The following is a 19800-nucleotide window of genomic DNA, read 5'->3' as shown; positions in this document are numbered from 1 at the left end:
GCATATGGGTACGGTATGCAATTTTTGTTGTTGTTGGATTGATTGATTTCCTATGCAATGTCGGATAAATGTTCTGAAAGACTGCACTTGTTTTCCAAAAACATTTCCGCAACACTTTAATGCCTCAGTAGCTGAACGGGTAGTCGATAGATAAACTTATACTGTTCTAGATATCCAAATACTTACTGTTTCCTGACATAAACTATCCTCTCTGATCTCCCCAATTCAGTTTTTTTTTATATTAACTCTATACAAGATGTGATAGCATATTTCATATTTGGGGATGCTTGAGTGCTTTTGATTTGAGTCTTTTTGGAGGGAGAAGAAGTGAACATGGGTCTTGAAGAGATCCGTCAACCGTGTATAAATATTGAATATAGAGGCAACCATGTATAGATGTAGGGCGCGTCTAGCGTGTTTCACAACTATGCACCGGTGCCGAAGGAATTAACGACGCTAGTTCCTCGAAGCATCTTCCATTGAAATACCGACACAAAAGGGCCCTCCACCTGACGCCTGTGCTCTTAAGATTGCAATCCATTTGTTCAGATAGGAGAAGGTCCAAAATAACGTGTCTTATTTTAAAGTTGTTGACATTAAATTTAATTATTTAGAGTCTCTGAACGCCACGCCAACCAGGCGCCCACGCTCCATGGCCCTGCCACCCTCGCAGCGCCCGCCCTGGCAGCAGCCGCCCATGCCGCCCATGCCGGTGCACGCCGCCCCGCAGCCGGCCGCCCCGCCCCCGCTGGCCAGAGCGCTCTACGCCTACCTGTCCTCGGGCGACAATCAGCTCAGTTTCCTCGAGGGGGACGTTCTCGCTCTGCTGGGCGAGCGCACCAAGGGCTGGCAGTACGGGGAGAATCTCAGGACGCAGCTCACCGGCTGGTTCCCGCTGGCTTATACTGAAACTATTGAGACAGAAGTCGGGTAAGAACATTATTTTTTTTTAAATTAACAACTTTTGAAAATACATAAGTACATGGGTGATGCACTGTGCCTGTCTCGCTAGGAAACCCTGTATTAAGATCGGGAACGAAACTTTACACTTAACTAATCAATTACTATACAATATCTACGACAACGGTCACGTCTTTACTTCGCTCCCGTAAAAAATAACCAAACTGCCTAAAAACATCAACATTAATCATAAATTAGTGATATTTAATATTAAGCAGTAGAAACCTGTTGTTTTTAGTGACGTTGCACAAGTGAATTCTGTCGTTTATAGTGAATATTAAACAAAAACAGTTACAACAAAGCGTATCAATATTTTTTGTTACTCTACCCACGTAAATAATATTTTTCCTAAAGACATTTAAAAATACAGTGAAATTAAAAATAAATATTGATAAAATAAATACTCACGTCTAGTGCTTAAATCAGATCTGTTAAATAAATAAAAGCATTACATTATTAATTTATTTATTTTTTACGATTATTTAACGCCATCTGTGTCTGCATGCAAATAACATTATTACCAAAACAAAATACTGCAGATCTGTTAGTTTATTCACCACATAGAGGTCGCATTTTGAAATAATATCGAAATAAATAAATACTTAATATAATAATAAATAAATACATCATTTTTAAAAATGAACTGTGGCGTGTGCAAATCCTCTATAACTCAAGGCGTGCAATGCTCGTCCTGTAAAGAAAATCTGCACTACAAGTGTGGAGGTACGTCGGAAGAAAATTATAAAAAGCTGAAACTGGACCTGAGAAGTACTTGGCGATGCAGCAGGTGCAAATCTTCAAATATTGCCGTCGGCGTCCACGATCTGACCACCATTATGGAAGATATCAAAAGGATTCAGATGGACTTGTCGTCATTCAAGGCACTGCACGACGATATTAAAATCCTCCGTGAAGAAGTACAAGGCGTTCAAAAGTCGGTTGAGAGCTGTCACCATGATGTAGCAACATTCGGAAACAAGATTGCCGATATGGAAAATCGACTTCAAAAAGTCGAACATCTGGAGGCAGAAGTCTCCCACCTGAGAACAGAAGTACGTAACATGGTCGAGGAATCAAACAGAAAGGACCAATGGGCAAGACTGCAAAACCTAGAAATAAGGGGTATCCCGGATAAGAAGGGTGAAAACTTAGTAACCATTATTTCAAAAATCGCTAGTCTGAGCAACGTGGATATCGGCGAAAGGGACATGGAGTTCGTAACACGTGTTGCTCCCAGAGGCCGCGAGACTGGGAAGATGAAAACAAAATCAATAGTTGTGAAATTTACCAGCCGAAACTTAAAAAACCAGCTTCTGCAGGCGGTAAAAGACCGCAAAGGGATCTCCTCGACGGAATTAGGATTTACGGGATTCCCGCAAAACGTCTATGTAGGTGACCATCTCACTAGCATAAACAAACAGCTATTTTACCGCGCAAGGCTTCTCGCGAAACAAAAGGGTTTTCAGTTTGTATGGACAAAAAACTGCATAATTCACGCTCGACGAAATACGTCATCAGCGCCCATCATAATATCAAAGGAGGCAGACCTGAAGAAGATGGACCGCGAGCCTCCGGCCACAGGACCCAACCGAGGAGATGCAGCAGGCCCTCAGCCGAGCCAAGCCTCAAGATAAGACCATTCAAATTTATCGTATTTCAACTAACTATTCTTAATGTTTTATATTACTCTAAATGTACCTTTCCCTCCCTCATCCCCATCACCTACCCTAAGGATCTATTCATACTAACACACTTTTCGTTCTTTAAACATTTTGCAAAAATATTTGGGAATTATATAAAAATAATTACAAACTTAATTATCGATTTTTCTCGGTCCAATGACTCTAAATAAATTAAATATATATCACCAAAACGTAAGAGGGCTACGCACAAAGACTGACACATTGCTGATGGCAGTTCGATCCAACGAGTATGACGTTATCGCTCTGACCGAATCGTGGCTTGTTGATGGCATCTGCAACGAAGAGTTATTTGATGATCGCTACGATGTACACCGCCGAGATCGGGACTACGCTTGCACAGGGCAGCGCTTGGGCGGGGGTATCTTAGTCGCTGTTCGTCGTGAACTGGTAGCTCACGAGCGCCCAGGGTGGCATTCGCGAGCTGAGGACATCTGGATATCATTAGAATCCAAGGGATCCAAACACACAAATCTTCACATATGCTGTGTATACCTCCCTAAAGGACCAACATATCGTGAAAATATGGAAAGCTTCCTCACCCAAATTTCTGCACTTACGTTGCAATTTCCCTCAGACAAATTCATTATCCTAGGTGACTTCAACCTCTCTGACATTTCATGGAATAAGTCTCCCAATAACACGTCCTTTATACCCAGTGATCGCTTATCGCCTGTTAGCACATCATTTATAGACTGCATGCATTTTTCTGGATTGCGCCAATATAATGGAATTCCAAATACCAACGGTCACTTTCTTGATCTCGTCCTATGTAATGACTTCGTCACGGTCTCTGCATGTGATGAACCATTAATTTCAGAAGACCCTCATCACACCTCACTAATCATAGAAGTTTCATTTTCTGAACCCGATCCACTAGTGGAGGAACTAAGAAGCGGTTACGTCTTTAGGCGCGGTGATTACGAACAAATTAATACATGTCTCGACCAGGTAAACTGGCATGAGCTCCTTTCGATTGGTGATGTAAACACGGCATTAAAATTTTTTTATTCACAATTAAATAATCTTATAGACGCACACATTCCCAAAAAACTATATAGGAATTCTAAATACCCGCCATGGTATAATTCGGCCCTCATTAAATTGACATCAGAAAAATACAAATACTTTAAAAAGTTTAAGATATACAAAAACCCATCTGACTACGCCACTTTCTCTTTACTAAGATCACGCCACAAAAAACTTAATTGGGAATGCCACAATATTTACTTATTAAAAATCGAACGTGATATATCCTCCGACCCAAAAAAAGTTTGGAATTACATAAAATCCAACTCCAAATCCCACGGTGTTCCGAACACTATGACATTTAAAGACGAAAAAGCTGAAAATGGGTCTGCCATCTGTAACTTATTTTCTAAATATTTCATGTCTGTCTACAACAATAATGCTCGAAACATCCAGATCCTACCGGACAACCCCAAAGAGCTCTGTGTTGCTAGCATTAATAATATTGAAGTCGACCAGCATCATATACAGAAACACCTTGAAGATTTAGATCTCAAAAAAGGCGCAGGCCCAGATAAAATTCCCCCTTTCTTCATAAACAAATGTGCCCGCAGCCTATCTAAACCGCTATCCATAATTTTTAGTCGCTCCCTTAAAGAGGGAATAGTCCCAAACACTTGGAAAACGGCATTTGTAACTCCCATCTTCAAGAATGGCCAAAAATCTAACGTCGAAAATTATAGGCCAATTTCAAAGCTCTGCATCTTTAGTAAGGTTTTCGAAAAAATTGTGTATGACCAGATGTTTTCGGCCTTGAGATCGTCACTCAATAATAACCAACATGGATTTATGAGGGGGAAATCTACAACCACTAACTTAACGGCATTCACCGAATTCTTACAAGATAACATGGATCAGCGTATACAGGTAGATGTAGTATATACAGATTATAGCAAAGCTTTTGATTTAGTTATTCATGATATCTTGCTGAGAAAACTTTTACAAATCGGTGTACACGGAGACCTCCTCAGATGGCTCTCGTCCTATATTGAAAACCGTAGCCAAGCAGTAGTTGTCGGTGGCTATAAATCGAACTGGGAAACCGTGCCGTCGGGAGTACCCCAGGGGTCATTATTGGGACCATTACTCTTTAATATATATATTAATGACATTGGGAAATGTTTTCACCACTCCAGAACTTTATTATACGCAGATGACATGAAAATATTCTCCCCTGTCACGTGTATCAATGAGTGTACCCGCGTGCAAGAAGATCTAAATCGCCTAAATATTTATTGTGCAGAACACAACCTGCAAATAAATGTAAAAAAATGTGGCACCATCAGCTTCACCCGAAATAAAAATCCCATTTCTTTTAATTACTCCCTTAACGGCACAATACTGAGCAAAATGACAGAGGCTAAGGATCTGGGAGTAGTGTTAGATTCAAAATTACTTTTTGAGCGCCATATCGAATCCATGGTTGCAAAAGCTTCCCAGGTACTTGGCTTTGTACTCAGAACTTGCAAAAATTTTAAAAAAGTAAATACCATGAAAATGCTGTACTTTGCGTATGTACGCAGTTCTCTGGAGTACGCCTCTCAAGTCTGGAATCCCAGGTATAAGTCACACATAGAAAGGATTGAGAAAGTGCAATATCGTTTTCTACGATACCTTGATTTTCGGGCCTATCGTCCTCATCTGAGTCACGAGGAGTCAGCAGCGTTTTTCAGGATTTCGTCACTGGAAAGTCGTAGAAACTCCGCAGACGTACTATTTTTACAAAAAATTGCCACCTCTGTGATAGATTGCCCGGAATTACTAGAAAGAATTCAATTAAGAGTACCCATCAGACAAACCAGACAAAATCACACATTAAACATCCCTCAATGTAACACTAACTCAAAACAAAATGCTTTTATTCACCGTGCTTCATACAATTTTAATACTTCACACAGTAAATTAGACTTATTTAACTCAGCACCCCACAATTTCAAACCTAAAATCAATAAATAATTATATTATCATTATTATGTTTTTATTAATACACATACGTACATGTTACACATTACACAGACTAGATCCATCCCATCCCCCTCCCTTCCGCCATCCCATCCCTATAGGCTAATTGTAACTTTTTTTCTAACATAAATATTCTATATGTTCACTAAATAATTAAAATACCTTAGTGAAAACCTATTATTGGTTAAATAATTTAACACTTACTACACCATACCTTGTAATGATTATAACTGTTGGTTTTCCAAATAAAATAAAATAAAAATAAAATAAGCCACGAATTACGGGAAAGGAACGAAGCAGGGGGCGCTGTAAAATTTATGAATTCCCCAGGCTCTATCTAATTTTATTATTTACAAACAGATTCAGAAAAATAAACTATTTAAACACATACAGAGAAATATACTTACCTGACAGGGACCCTTCAGATAAAAACTTTTTTTAAATGTTTACGACTTTACACTTGAACTAAAAACACTCGAAATTCATTTTACATTTGCTACTTTACCCATTATTATTGATATTACATTTGTTAGATGATTAGTGGCAAAAGTCTGGAGGATTTGGGACTCTTCGGGACTGGAGAATTTTAATGAATATTATTTATACAAATTCTTAGTTTTTTACACTTTTAACTCATTTAGTTATATATTTACAATGTCGCAAACTGTGAAGGTGAACGGTGTCTGATTTTATGGATATGACTTACTAAATAGGGGAGGTTTATGTTTAGCTCTGATTAGTGGACAAGATAAATTTAAAATTCACAAAACTCATAGCTTAAATCTCAAAACCCAAAGTCAAAGCTTAAAGTTCAAATCTCAATCATAAAGCTTGAAGCTCAAAGCATAAACCTAAAAACTCAAAGTTCAAAATTTAAAACCTAAAGCTCAAATCTAAAAGATTAGGGTTCTCTATCGCAGGAGTCAAACGAGAAAAAAACACGATACATATTTTAACTAATCAAGATATTTAAAATCTTAAAGCTCAAAGCTTAGATTTTATATTACAAAATTACTGCTGATTTGTGTTTTATTTTCTTACAATTTTAAACATTCATTTATTTGATGTTGTTTTCTTTTGTCGAAAACACAAATCTTGCACATGCTATTCGTGTATTTTGTAGGATTTTTTTCTCAAAAATTTTTATTTATCCTTAAGAAACTTGATAAAAAAACCTGGTAAAAGCACCTCTTTTAACTATCATTTCGAAATCAAAATGTTTGCTCGCCGCAGTCTTGTCCGCAATCTGTTCTTAGCTATGTTTTATTTGTTGTCTTTCAAATGCAATTTTTTTTAATTTGCTGAAATAAAGTTTTTTTAAAAACTTGTTCAGTTTTACACATAGTGAGATAAAACCACCCTATTCCTCTAAACCACAAACAGAAGTAGTAGTAGTAAGGACCAGGATAAAAGTTCCTTCATTCTTTGTGAAAAGAACATTCGCATAAAAAGGGAAATAGGAATTAACCCATACATTGAAGAGCATAACAACCTTCTCCTCTCTTCCATACATATGTACATATTATTTCCTCGAGTCAAGTGCCCCCTCATTCTTACATAAAAGTAGGCATTTTATTTCAAAACTCATCTCCACTCTTAAATTGTCTGCCACTCGACTACTAGCTGCTATCTCCCTCTATTCTTCCGTTTGTCTTTCTGACTTCTCCCGTTTCTTATTTCTCTCCTCTCCTGTTTCTTCTCAGGGGGAAGAAAAGGGATTCTGTAAATAAAACCCGCGATAAAATAAACTGCTACATTGAGAATGATACGTAGAACGCTGGATTCATCAAGATACAGGATGATGTTTTTACATGATTTTTTTTTTAGTATTTTCATTAATAACTTTTTAAAATAAGCATCCTGTAGATTTAAATGTAATTTTTAAACCATCACGCCGTTTCCTTGCAGGGGTAGGCAGTGAGGACTAACCGCCAGGCAAATTGGTCTTAGCACACACTCCTTTCCTCATTCAAATTCACACATCGTCTCATACATACTCTTCTATAATTTTGACACCTGATATGGCCCAACTCTGGAATCTTACTCGGGCGTTCCCATTTTTTTACCTAACACTACTGTCATCGTTTGATGTCTGCCGGAATAAATATTATCATTACCCAAAAGAACAAAGCATCCACAAAAAATCTAAAAAATTCATTAAAAATCGTAAATCTCTTGACTTCCAAGTACATTAAGTCCATTGCTGATTTCGAATTTATTTAAGTCTGGCAAACCACCATTTTTTTGGCGATTAAGACAAAATATTTGTACACTCAATAATTTACATTTACCAATAAGTAGTTTGTGCCTATTTAGTATAACTATTTTTTGCTTTGCCTTTGTATAATATGATATTATTTGAAATACAAGAAATCAATAAAACAGTTTTCTAGTGATAAAATATTACATTATTATATTGTTTGGTTTTGTGGTTCGACAAACAAATAAATCCACTTAAACTGATCAAGTCAATATTGATATTTTGTTACCACATTATTTATCGAAGTAATAACTCTGTATTCCCTTCTTTTTCAAGCCTCGGAGACTATAATTCAGATAAGATCATAACGACTCCTCTTTTGGTGAAATATCTCCTCTCCTACGCAAGAATTTACCACTACGCCTCTAAGGCACATAGCCCGTAGCAGTCGTAGCGCGAGTTCGTAGTCAGTCGATACTCATGATACAATGCTTGTAGTACACATGATTGCTGAATGCTGACGTATACGTTTTATGACTTAATAACAAAACGCTTACAATTAACATTTTCGATATTTACTGTGTAAAATTTACGGTAAGTAGTTTTTTTAATCATGTTTTTAAATTACGTATAAAAAAATCATGTACCATTTATAGCATTGGATTTACTAACGAAACCGCAACCTTCAAATTCATGGCCAAAAGCTAGACACAATCCATTGCGCTAGATATGACGGTGGTGATAAAATATTGTTTGTGATGTTGCGTGAAGAATCAAAAAAGTAATCGATCGTAAAATTTGGCACAGTTTTTCAAATAAAGTAAGTACACAAGCAGTTTTAAATTTACCATCATCGACATCTGTATCTGAATTTAGTAAAAAAAAAATAACATATACGTAAGCATTTTTCCTTACCGTATATTTTATGGTAATGTATTTAAAAATATCTAAAAATGACATTAGACATCGATAGATAAGTAGGTATGAACTTTAAAGCAGTTTTCATAGGATTGATATTTTTTTTCCTGGGCTTATAAAAAGACAGAAAAAAATGCTCAGTTATTTCAAAGGCCAAGATGTGTTCTGCTCGCAGTATTTAATTCAATCATCTAAAATATTTCCAAACTATAAAATTTACAAATGAAAAATACGTCATGATTTTGGATTACTACGTAGTTTTTCGCCTTTAAGTGAATTTTTAATTTGTGGAAATATTTAAAATGCATAGTATACCTACCGGGATGATAATGGTATTCCACATCACAATCCAACAAAACAATTCTAAATATACAATCGTTTTTTAGTATGTTGTTAAATTAATAAATTTCATACCACACGACAAAATCTGAGGAACTTAACTTTAAATTTGATTTCAGATCTCCGAACCGCTGGGGCATAATCCAGCCACCCGTGATCCCCAGCACGCCGGACTCCGCCCCGGGCTCTCCTGCCTCCTCAGGACGCTCCGGTAGCCAGGGCCCCCCCGCCGCGGCACCGCCACCGAGTGCTCCCGCAGCTCCTGCGCCTCGGGCACAGCCCGAACCCCCCCACCAGCTTCAGACCCGCATGTTTGGCGACACGCTGCTAGCGCATAGGAGCTCGAAGCAGGTAGCTAGGCCCCCTCCCCTCACATGCTTCTAGACGCTTTTAAAAGACGGGTCTCCCATTCCTGTACCACAGTATTTTATTTATTTTTAAACTTTTTTTCTTTTATATTTGATTTAATTTTATGATATTGGGAAAACCAACATTTACAATTTTAAAAAGGTATTGTAAATAAATATAATAATTGACAGTGGTTTTCAGATTTTAATTAATAGTGAATACTTAAGAAAAAAGTTTTAACAATACCGAATGGGATGGGATGGTCGGAGGGAGGAGAGGGAGGAGAAGAGGATGGATGTAGTATGTATTGTGTGAATGTTATTTATTGACTTCAGGTTTGAATATGTAAGGTGCTGAGTTGGATAAGTCCAATTCACTGTATGAAATATTGAATAAAGGTAATAAATAAAGAATACCACAAGGAGTGCCTTGTGAGCATTTTTTGCGATCAAAATATAAGCCCAATTTGGGCCTATGTTTATGGCCGTGTCTATGCGTACGGCCAAAAGGAACTAAGTCAGTAACTACTAAGTTACTCCTTAAAAAGCTTTAAAAAACGCCTCGTTCAACCGATTTAATTTTCAAAAGTGGTTTCTTTCTTTTCAACCAATAAGAGTTGCTCATCTTATTCGTTTTGTCGCCATCATTTCACAACTCCCATAGTAAAAAATTACTGCATTACTACATACTACCTCGCAATTTTTGCTGGGAGGTATGAATGAAGTATTTCGAGGAAGTCTTCGAAAGTGACCTGAGTGACAGTTATTCCAGCGGAAAATCAGATATGAATGATGATAGGTTGAATGTTACCAAAATTAGAATGCATGAGATAAAAATATCGATTAAATGTATGAAGAATGGTAAGGCTGTCGGTTTCGATAATATTTCTGGTGAATATTTTAAAGAAAATAATAAAGCCATATAATTCTCACATGTTTGTGCAATCTTTTTAACCAATGTTTAAAGGAGGGTTACACGCCTCTAGATTGGAGAAGGTCTATGATCATGCCGCTATACAAAGGTACAGGGTCACATATGGAATGTGGTAATCATGGGGCTACTAGCCTGCTAAGCTCAGTTGGCAGGCTATATGGTGGAATGTTGATTGAAAGAGTAAGAAAGGAAACAAAGGATAAAATATGGCATGTGTAAAGGTAGAAGGGGGTGCATGGACCAGATCTTCTCATTGCTCACTGAGAAGTTTCTTAAAAACCAGAAACTTTTCGGTGGCTTTTTAGATCTACAAAAAGCACATGAAGGAGTCGACAGCAAAAATGGAAGGAAGGTGTTGTCCAAGTATGGAGTGAATACACGAATGTCACTCATGCAATTGTGTCTCTGTATGAGGAAAGTGTTGCATGTGTTATAAGTAAATCAGATACTCGAGTCGGGCCTTGTCAAGAGTCACAATAATAGAAGAGTATGTATAAGACGATATATGAATGTGAATGAGGCAAGAAGTGTGTGCCAAGACCGTGTTGTTTGGCGATCTGTCCTCACTACTGTGATAAACTTGCCCTGGGATAAATTTTTTTAAATATTGATTATGGTGGGAAAGAATTTTTCAGTTGATCTCACGACTTAGGGAATTGCCAGATGTTAGACAACTGATTTAAAAACAAGTGCTTAGATTTATTATGGTAGGAGGTATACTCTGAGGTGGTGCTAAAATTCTCAGATTTAGTTCAGTGCAGTAGTAGCGGATTTGCCAGTGTAGGGGGCGGATAGAAAAAAACCCTAACAAGATCAATAAGAAACAATTCAACTAGGTTGAGCAATGCTACTAAGTGACTTTCTAAGTATGAAATACGCCGTTAAATATAGTTACGTAATTTTCTAAGGATTAAGACGAATTATAATTGTGACTAGCGAGGTAAATCACATTTTATCAGGACGAGGTTGGAAGTTGCCTAATTAAATTAAAATCCTGCAAGAAGATTTAATAATAAAACTTATAAATAAAATATATTTAATTCATCCTAGACCGTGTTGATAATTTGGGAGCCGAAAAAACTGGTAGGCCGACACGCCACTGGACTGGAAGGGTCTTGTTTCATTCTTTTGAACAAAGAATTGGACAGTTTACTTGGGAAGTAACAATTTATTGGTTTTGAAACGATTTAAATTAATGTGACGGGTTCTAGAGCTCATAATTGATGTGGTCTTTTAGTGCGTTTCTGTCTTTGAATGCACAAAGTTTTCAGAATTCAAAGAGCATAAATTAGGTGTCGCCATATGGAGAAGGCGGAGTTGATTTGGTGGCTGGGTGAGGAGACAAGGGGGTGGGGAAGATAGTCTAGCTTGAGGAGCGCAAGGAGATGATCAAGATAGTCTAGATTGGGGAGAGCTAAGAGACGGTCAGCGTGGAAAGAGCGGTTCAAGGAGTCAGGTTTTGAAAGCGTTGGAAGGTGGTAAAATAGAGTCAAGGGGGTCAGGGATTCAAAGTTTGGGAGACGGTCAAGCATAGCCAGCATCGGTCAACGTTGTAATATAGTCAAGGCGATTAAAAGCTACGAGGCGCGCCAACAAAGAATTTATCATCGGGACGCGAACACGGCTACAGTCATTTAGTGTAGAAGGTGTGGTTTTCTAACAGCATGAGTATTTTACTGCATGTGAGTGTGGTTGTTTCTTATAATTATTTGGATTGTTGACACTAAGATGAATTGGTAAGTCTATTATAATCTAATTATTAACCCTTATTTCCCTTAGGTAAACCAAATAATTCAATTGTATTTTGAAGTAAGAGTATTTAACTTGAATACTATAGGTAATTATGTTAAAATCTTCAACAGAAGAATAGGGTTCGGGCCCTTTTAGCAAAAGGGGCCATAAATCACGCATTGTGTTAAAGCCGCCTGGGCACTTGGTTAGTTTTAACACTTTAGATTATCGAACAATGCGCATTATTTGGGTTACGAGTTAGACTATTTTTTGCAATTTAAAATGATAAATAATTCTCCAGTAGTTATTTTAGCGTCCAAGATTTATAAAATACAAACCATTGTATTTATGCGGTGTTTTTATAGTCCGGCGAACGGTTATTAGTCGAAGCAATCAGATACCTATAGGCGGAATGGTAACGAATAGGACGGTTATTTATATGCTTCAATACCTGTTATTTAACAATAAGTTATCGTATTCTCCTTGTACATCCAATTTATTTGGTATTATTAAGTTATTCACGGAATTAACACAGCGGATAGAAAGTAGCCGCCGAGAGAACACATCTGTCTTGCTTCCCTATTCTGTCAAGTGAGATTTTCATTCGCATAAGTTTAGTTTGGGGACGAAGTGTACGAATTTTCCGTAGGCTGTCCTATCTTACCAAGGTAACAAAAGCGAAGGGAACGAAATTTGTAATTGGCTTGCCTAATAGGGACTTTTGTGTTAGCAAAGTCGATAACCCTGGATACCAGAGGAGCGTCTATTTCAGTAGGGCAGCGCCGGCTTTTCCCGTGCTCTTGGTGTGGTTGAGTTATTCCCGTAAAAGCATCGGTTTCTGTCGAAGGTGTTGGAGGACCAGCCTAAGATGGTTACCCTGGATAGACCCCTGCTCTGAGTATTTTCAGCTGGTGAGAGGACGCTTCACGGAGTCCCAATCGAAGGGAACGAAGATTTCTAATGGGCTTTCCTACTTGAGTTAGCTTGGTAGACGAAAGAACAAAGTGGGTAATGGCTATGCTATTCTTCTCTGACGTATGAGGAGGATTTTCTCGCTGACAGAACGAAGGGATCGTGATGAATATGAAGTTGTTTCGGCGATTTCTGACGTCCTTCCTGTCAAATTCAATAAATACTTACCCCACTATAGGAGGAGAAGTCATCCAGAATTAGGTTGGGAATTGACTCCGACTGAAACCGTTTGAGCTGACGGAGATCGGATGATTTCAGATTCACGACCTGATGATTCCAGTATCCCTGATCCTTAGCGCCGGAAGTCGAGGATATCATTTTCTACCATTCTTTGATCTAACAAACGATAGAGCGAATGACCATGACTTTAAAGTGGGGTAAAATCTCCCGTCCCGGAAACATTCGTTATGTCGGATGGACGCCCCCATTCAAATTAAATATTGACATGACTATTTTGAGTGTGGAAGAAAGACTTGAAGTATGTTCTGTATTGCACATATGGTAAACATGTGTCATTACCCCTACTGGAACGAAAAGCTGCATAGACTGGAGCCAGGAGCTATTTGGAGTAACGTGACTGCAGAGGCGGAGGCGAACGAACTGGAGCTGGATCTAACTTATACTTACAAGCGCAAACCAGAGGGGTGTTCACGGGACTTCCGAACTCCTGACGTTGCTGATGCAAACCACTTCAGTATATGTTTATGTTTGAGGTTAGTGGAGTGGACTCCTAACTTTCGGCATACTGGCGAAGCTTAACTCATCATCGATTTGGGGAGGTTGACGCGACCTAAACCTCGCGCTACCCACGTGGCCCAAATGGTTCCTGACATCAGGCTGTCATGCCACCGGACCGGAGCAGCTCCTTGTACCTAACGGTATAAGATGAATCTTCATCAATCATCATCATCATCAACATCATCATTTACCAACAAGGACTCACATATCAGAATTCAAAGGAACCCTACCTTCATCACCCTCCGGCAGGAGGCAAAACATGTCATTATTTCATCTGTCGCTGAGCGATATTCAATTAATTTCTGGAGGTGTTGGGATTGGACCATCAATTTGGCTGCTCTCGAGCTGGTCACGTTGATGGGTGGGATTTGGACGGAGACCAATCGAAAGCAACACATGTTTTGTCTCTAGCTACTCCCAAAAATACCTACTCATAGAAATTACTCACAAAACTAATAACCCATAGTCAAATCATTAACCTAGAATCTTGTGCATATTGAATTGAATTGTCTATAGAAAATTTCATGTACTTGTAATTAATTGTCTCATTATATTAGCACATTACCGACTGCAGCAACCTGAAACGTTTGGGCGAGCAAACAAGGTAGGAAAAGGTAGTTAAAATCAGGGTAGTCGGTCATTGTCTTATTTTCAAACCATACAGAATGTAAAACGCCTCATCTAAAAAGAACCAAAGTTACCACAACCAATTAAAAGGATCCTTCAATGAATTAATCCCTGTCGAAACAAAAAATTGACACAACGTGACACATTAATTCGTTAAGATTGAAGGGTTGATGTACCTCGAAAAGTTGAAAATCTGACGGAAGAAATTAAATAATCCAATTTTGATATAATTCATCGATATAAAAACCAAGGCGGAAACTTAAAAGCATTACACTACCTGCTACTAGGGTGAAACGTCGTGATGGTTACTTAGTTAGTTATGAATTTGTCCACATTTTATTCCAAGATACAAATTTTATTAAGATCATTGTAAAAACAACACTATACCCACTTTTTTTCTGGCGGTTTTCTATTCAGTCACTGATTCATCTGTTTCAATACGTTTAGTTAGTTATTTTTTTTTATTTTTTATTTTGTTACTTTTTAAAATAATTAGGTACATTTTTGTATGGCACATGAAATAAAATATATATATAAAATTAGAACAGATCATTGAAGTCCTCCTCACTAGGAGATCCTGTGCTGAGGGGGACTATATATGTAAGTATACGTTTTCAGTGACTAAGATGATGTTTTAAATATATTAGCTAGTTCTTCTTCCGATATTTCCTTAAACCAAGATTTGATGTTCTTAATGTAGTTATTTTTCGTTTTTTTTTATTTTTTATTTTTTTTATTTTTAGCAAGCATAAGTTTAATTTCTGAATTAAGTTTATTGGTTATTTAGTCACAATAATTTTTAACTAGCAGTTAAAAACCCGTTTCGCGGGTTTTTGCTGCTAGGCCCTGCGGGCGGCACTTGGTTGGGCTTCGCCCAGTTTAAGTGATAGGTACTAACAACAGTTACATGTAATAGGTAGACATTAGGCCATTCATAGAGAGAAGGAGAGTGTATATTGTTAAAACACGGAACAGGAAGGAGTTTGTGAATAATTACATGCTCAAAATTTAGGCATAATAAGAATGACAGTTGTTTGAATAAATGAAATTTAACGTAATTGTGGTGGATTATTTCAAATGAAACACTATTATTGAATATATGTCTACAACCGATACTAACTGTTATCGTATCTGATATAATTTGCTCATAGGAGACTTGCAGTGCTTAAATATGTGTTACAACCGTCAATGTCTATAAATTGAATCAATATCCTATAATGTGTCACAATAATTAACGATAGTTATAAAAAAGTTGACTGAAATAATAGATTATTACATTGTCACATCTGAAGAGCATGGACCCTTGTCAATCACCAGGGCTATGATGGGGCTAAGGCAAAGAGGCAGAATGTGTGAAAGCATTGAAGAACCTTGATCATGTTGTCATGTCTGAAGGTGTTTGGAGAGTCCGCCAGCGGTGAGCAGGACGACAGGCCCCCGCGAAATCCAGTTTGCGCCGGGTAGAGATTCATGGGAAGGAGTGCGCGAGGCCATTTTCAATTAACCAGCATCCATTGAACGTTTGCAGGCTACGCGGGGACAATAATGAGTCATCTCTGTGTCACGCCGACAGCATGCTGGGCAATCAAGTGCAGTCTACAAGGAATTACACTTCAAAACACTCGCAAATAAAACCATTTTTTACTCCAAATAACTGATTGTATATTTTAATCTCACCAAACAACAACACTCGAACAAAGAACAGGCCGATCTCTCGCAGGAGTCAAAACGTTTGTTTTATGTTTGGTTAATCTACACGGAAACACAGGAAACTAGATGGATAGGCACTGATACATTTGATACTAGAACGCATACAATAATGCACAGTGGCAATGAAAAACACCATGAGTTTGGAGTAGCCTTCATCGTTAATCAAAGATTGAAGAATCAAGTAATTGGTTTTAAGGCTGTAAACGAAAGAATATGCATACTCCGCATAAAAAACAAATTCTTTAATATTTCCATCATAAATGTTCACGCTGAGACAGAAGACAAAGATGAAGCAACTAAGGATACATTTTATAACAAACTGGAGCAGACATATGACACCATACCATCCAATGATATTAAAATGGTTATTGGAGACCTTAATGCTAAAATCGGTCACGATCCGGCACACCAACAGGTTACAGGAAAAAACAGTCTTCATATGAAAGCAATAACAATGGATCAAGGTTGATTGACTTTGAAGAATCACGAAACATGATAATAGCTTCAACACAGTTCCCAAGGAAGAATATACATAAATGGACATGGACATCACCTGGCGGCAGATACCATAATCAAATAGACCATATCCTAATTGAAAGAAGAGGGGCGACCAGTATCACAAATGTAAGAAGTAACAGAGGAGCTAACTGTGATTCGGATCACTATTTGGTAGTAGCCAGCTATAGATGCAGAATAGCAAGAGATAGAAGAGGAAATCAGCCAAGTATCCCAAAGCTAAACATCGATGCTCTTAAAACACCAGAAGGATTGGATAGATACCACGACTCACTGTCAACAAACCTACCAAACCAACTGAGTGATCAGCTCTCCTCAAACGATTTAGAAGAGGATTGGACCAGTCTGAGGGATGCTCTGCTGACAGCGGCAGAATCAGGCATTGGACATAGACCTAGGCAGGTTAGGAATCCCTGGTTCAATGAGGAGTGCATACAGAGCGTCTGCAAGAAAAATGAGCTAAGAAAATTATGTATAGAAAGAGGAACAAGATCAAAAAGACAAGCCTACGAACAAGCACGAAGAGATGCTAACCATTTGATTAAAAGAAAGAAGAGACTATATTTTAACAACATATTGTTGAAAATGGAAAATGATTTTGTTAATAACAATCCACGTGAGGCATATAAAGGCGTCAATGTATTTAAAAAGGGCTTCAAACCCAACACATCCCTGTGCAGAGATAGTAATGGAGACATAATAGGAGATAAGGAAAAGATTAAGACTAGGTGGAAAGAATACTTCCAACAGCTCTTGAATCCCAATAACAACCTGACAGTCGAACCAACTCACATTCCGGATGAGCTAAATAATGATGAAACGACTAAAGCGCCATCGGTGGCAGAAGTAAGGGCTGTATAAAACAATTATTAGAACGGTCTTGGCCTATGGATGTGAGGCGGGAACACTGACAGCAAAGTCTGCGGAACGGCTGGACACCTTCGAAAGAAAGGTACTTCGAAGAATCTTAGGAGCGGTGCGAGAGGGAGAGGCATGGAGAAAACAATATATTCATAAAAGAAATAGCATTTAATAACGGTTATTCTAATAAATTGAAAGTTGAAATAATAAATAAAAAAATTAAACATATTCTCTTCAAACGGTATATTTACCCTATTTCTTAAAATAGAAATAACAATGGCGTAATTTTCTATTGTGAATAACGATACTTCTAAAATTATATATAAAAACATTCCTGGTACTATTGAACCGGCGTTTCTAATAACAGAATGAAGAAATATATTCTATAAATATAGATAGCGAAAGTATAACAAAAAAATCAGGAGCTTATAAACTCAATGGGGACGATTGTAATTTCTTTTACAAAGGTAGAACCAACTTTGAAGTCATAACTAAAGAACATCTCAGGGCTCTAAATGGAAATAGTGAATCTGAGTTTGCAAATCATCTTTTGAATAATGATCACACTTTCGATACAAATTTAGGTCTTAAAATACTCAGGATATAAAGCATCGCAAATAAATAATTTTGAAATTTTAGAAATTAGAAAACATGTCAATATAAATTCAGATATAATTAATAAGCAAAAAAAAATTATAATCCCAATTTTAAATATTTTCCCACTCAACTGGTCTTTCCCGTCCAACGATATTGTAATTCTCAATTCTAATAAACTCCGCCCACTCTTACCCCTGCCCTTCTTTCCACTTCTTCTTTCCCGTTGTAATCTTTATTTAATTTTTGACTCCAGTGTATACTCCTGATAAGGTGAACCTCGTTCATGAAACATGTAGTGGTTTGCATATAATAAAGTGATGTAAACAAAGTTATTTGTGTTTTAACAAAATAAATAATGACATCACAAAGTGATAAGCTTCCAGAAGAAATCTTCTTATTAAACGCTTGTTAATGTTCAAGTCATTTTGCATAACTATCTGTATTGTGAGCTGTAATATTCGCGCCAGTCATTTGGTTCGTTCTTATAAAGCCAGAGGTGCGCTCTGTCGGCCATCTATAGCCGCCGTGCGTATCGGCCATATTCAAGGAACGCGTCATTTTTTATAAACGTCAAACATAATCACGTAATTGTGGATAATTTTTATTGTAAATTAATTAATCCAATGAATTATGAACTTTCCAAAACATATTTTCTTCGATATTATCCAAAAATTATATGAACGGAAACGATGTTTTTGAAGAAATCTCGTATAACATGTGGCGAACCTATTTCTGTTTGAAATCGGGTCTTAATTTTAAAGTCTTATTTTTTTGGATCCGGTCGCCTGCAAACTGAAATGAACCTTACGGTTGCTTAAAATTGAGGGGCAGAGTGGTATTTTTTTGCCTGCAGACCCCTTATGCGGAATTTACCCCAAACACACGATTTAAATTCGACCGATCAGAGGGCCTAGACCGTCCAGACGCTAGAGTAATAATATTATAGATCACAATAATTATGTACAGTATAGTCTTTGCAAGTAAGCTTCCTTTTAGCCTTTAAGAAATAGCTCCTTTTACCAGTAGTATTCCACATATTTAGCTTAAAATACATAATAATTTTCCTTTAGTTTTATGTAACCCATTTTTTTAAAACTAGCTACCATGTAATCAATAATCCCTTCGATCCAAATAAAAACTGATCCAACTGAAAACGGATTCTTTATACTAAAGTTTATTAAATATAAATATGGACACCGCAGAAAAGTTCCACCTGCTTTGAGAGTCCCAAATGGATTCCCCAAATGGGGTATTTTGTGTGGCTGTCGTGTGGAGGGGAAGATGATGAGAAAATGGTAAGTTGGATAGTAGGTACGTGGCTATGCAGATTGTGTCACTAAAACTAAACAATTTCACCTGGGCGATACTCGTAGAATCTACCACTCTGGATCATTCTTACACTTCTTACACCTGTTTTCACAGATCATTTTATCAATTCAAGTTTATATTATAACATTATATTCATAAATATTATTCTTATGTTGCTTAACCAAGAACTCCTCTGTAATAGCTATCTAAAATTTCGCAGATAAATAATAATGAACTTTGTAATTATTCCGTCGCGGACAGTAACGACCGTTATTATTAGTATTTTCAGTCCTTATCAGAGAAGTTATGAGCTGATACAAAAATAAACATTGTAGACCTGTCGGTCAGCTA

General features: G+C 37.4%; 1 protein-coding gene across 4 annotated transcripts in view; it reads left to right on the top strand.

Annotated features, from left to right (window-relative positions):
* IRSp53 (Insulin receptor substrate 53 kDa) overlaps positions 1 to 19800 on the top strand; it is a 554295-nt gene that overhangs the window by 520577 nt on the left and 13918 nt on the right. For all 4 annotated transcript variants that reach the window (XM_089638410.1, XM_089638412.1, XM_089638411.1 and 1 more), the window contains exons 12-13: positions 615 to 930; positions 9228 to 9459. In XM_089638410.1, the coding sequence (XP_089494536.1) occupies positions 615 to 930; positions 9228 to 9459 (548 nt within the window). The remainder of the gene's footprint in view (positions 1 to 614; positions 931 to 9227; positions 9460 to 19800) is intronic.

The sequence above is a fragment of the Hesperophylax consimilis genome, chromosome 12, assembly GCF_061612785.1.
Source record: "Hesperophylax consimilis isolate HC1 chromosome 12, BYU_Hcon_1.0, whole genome shotgun sequence".
In the NCBI taxonomy this organism is placed as follows: Eukaryota; Metazoa; Arthropoda; class Insecta; order Trichoptera; family Limnephilidae; genus Hesperophylax; species Hesperophylax consimilis.
This window is presented reverse-complemented; position numbering and strand designations above follow the sequence as displayed.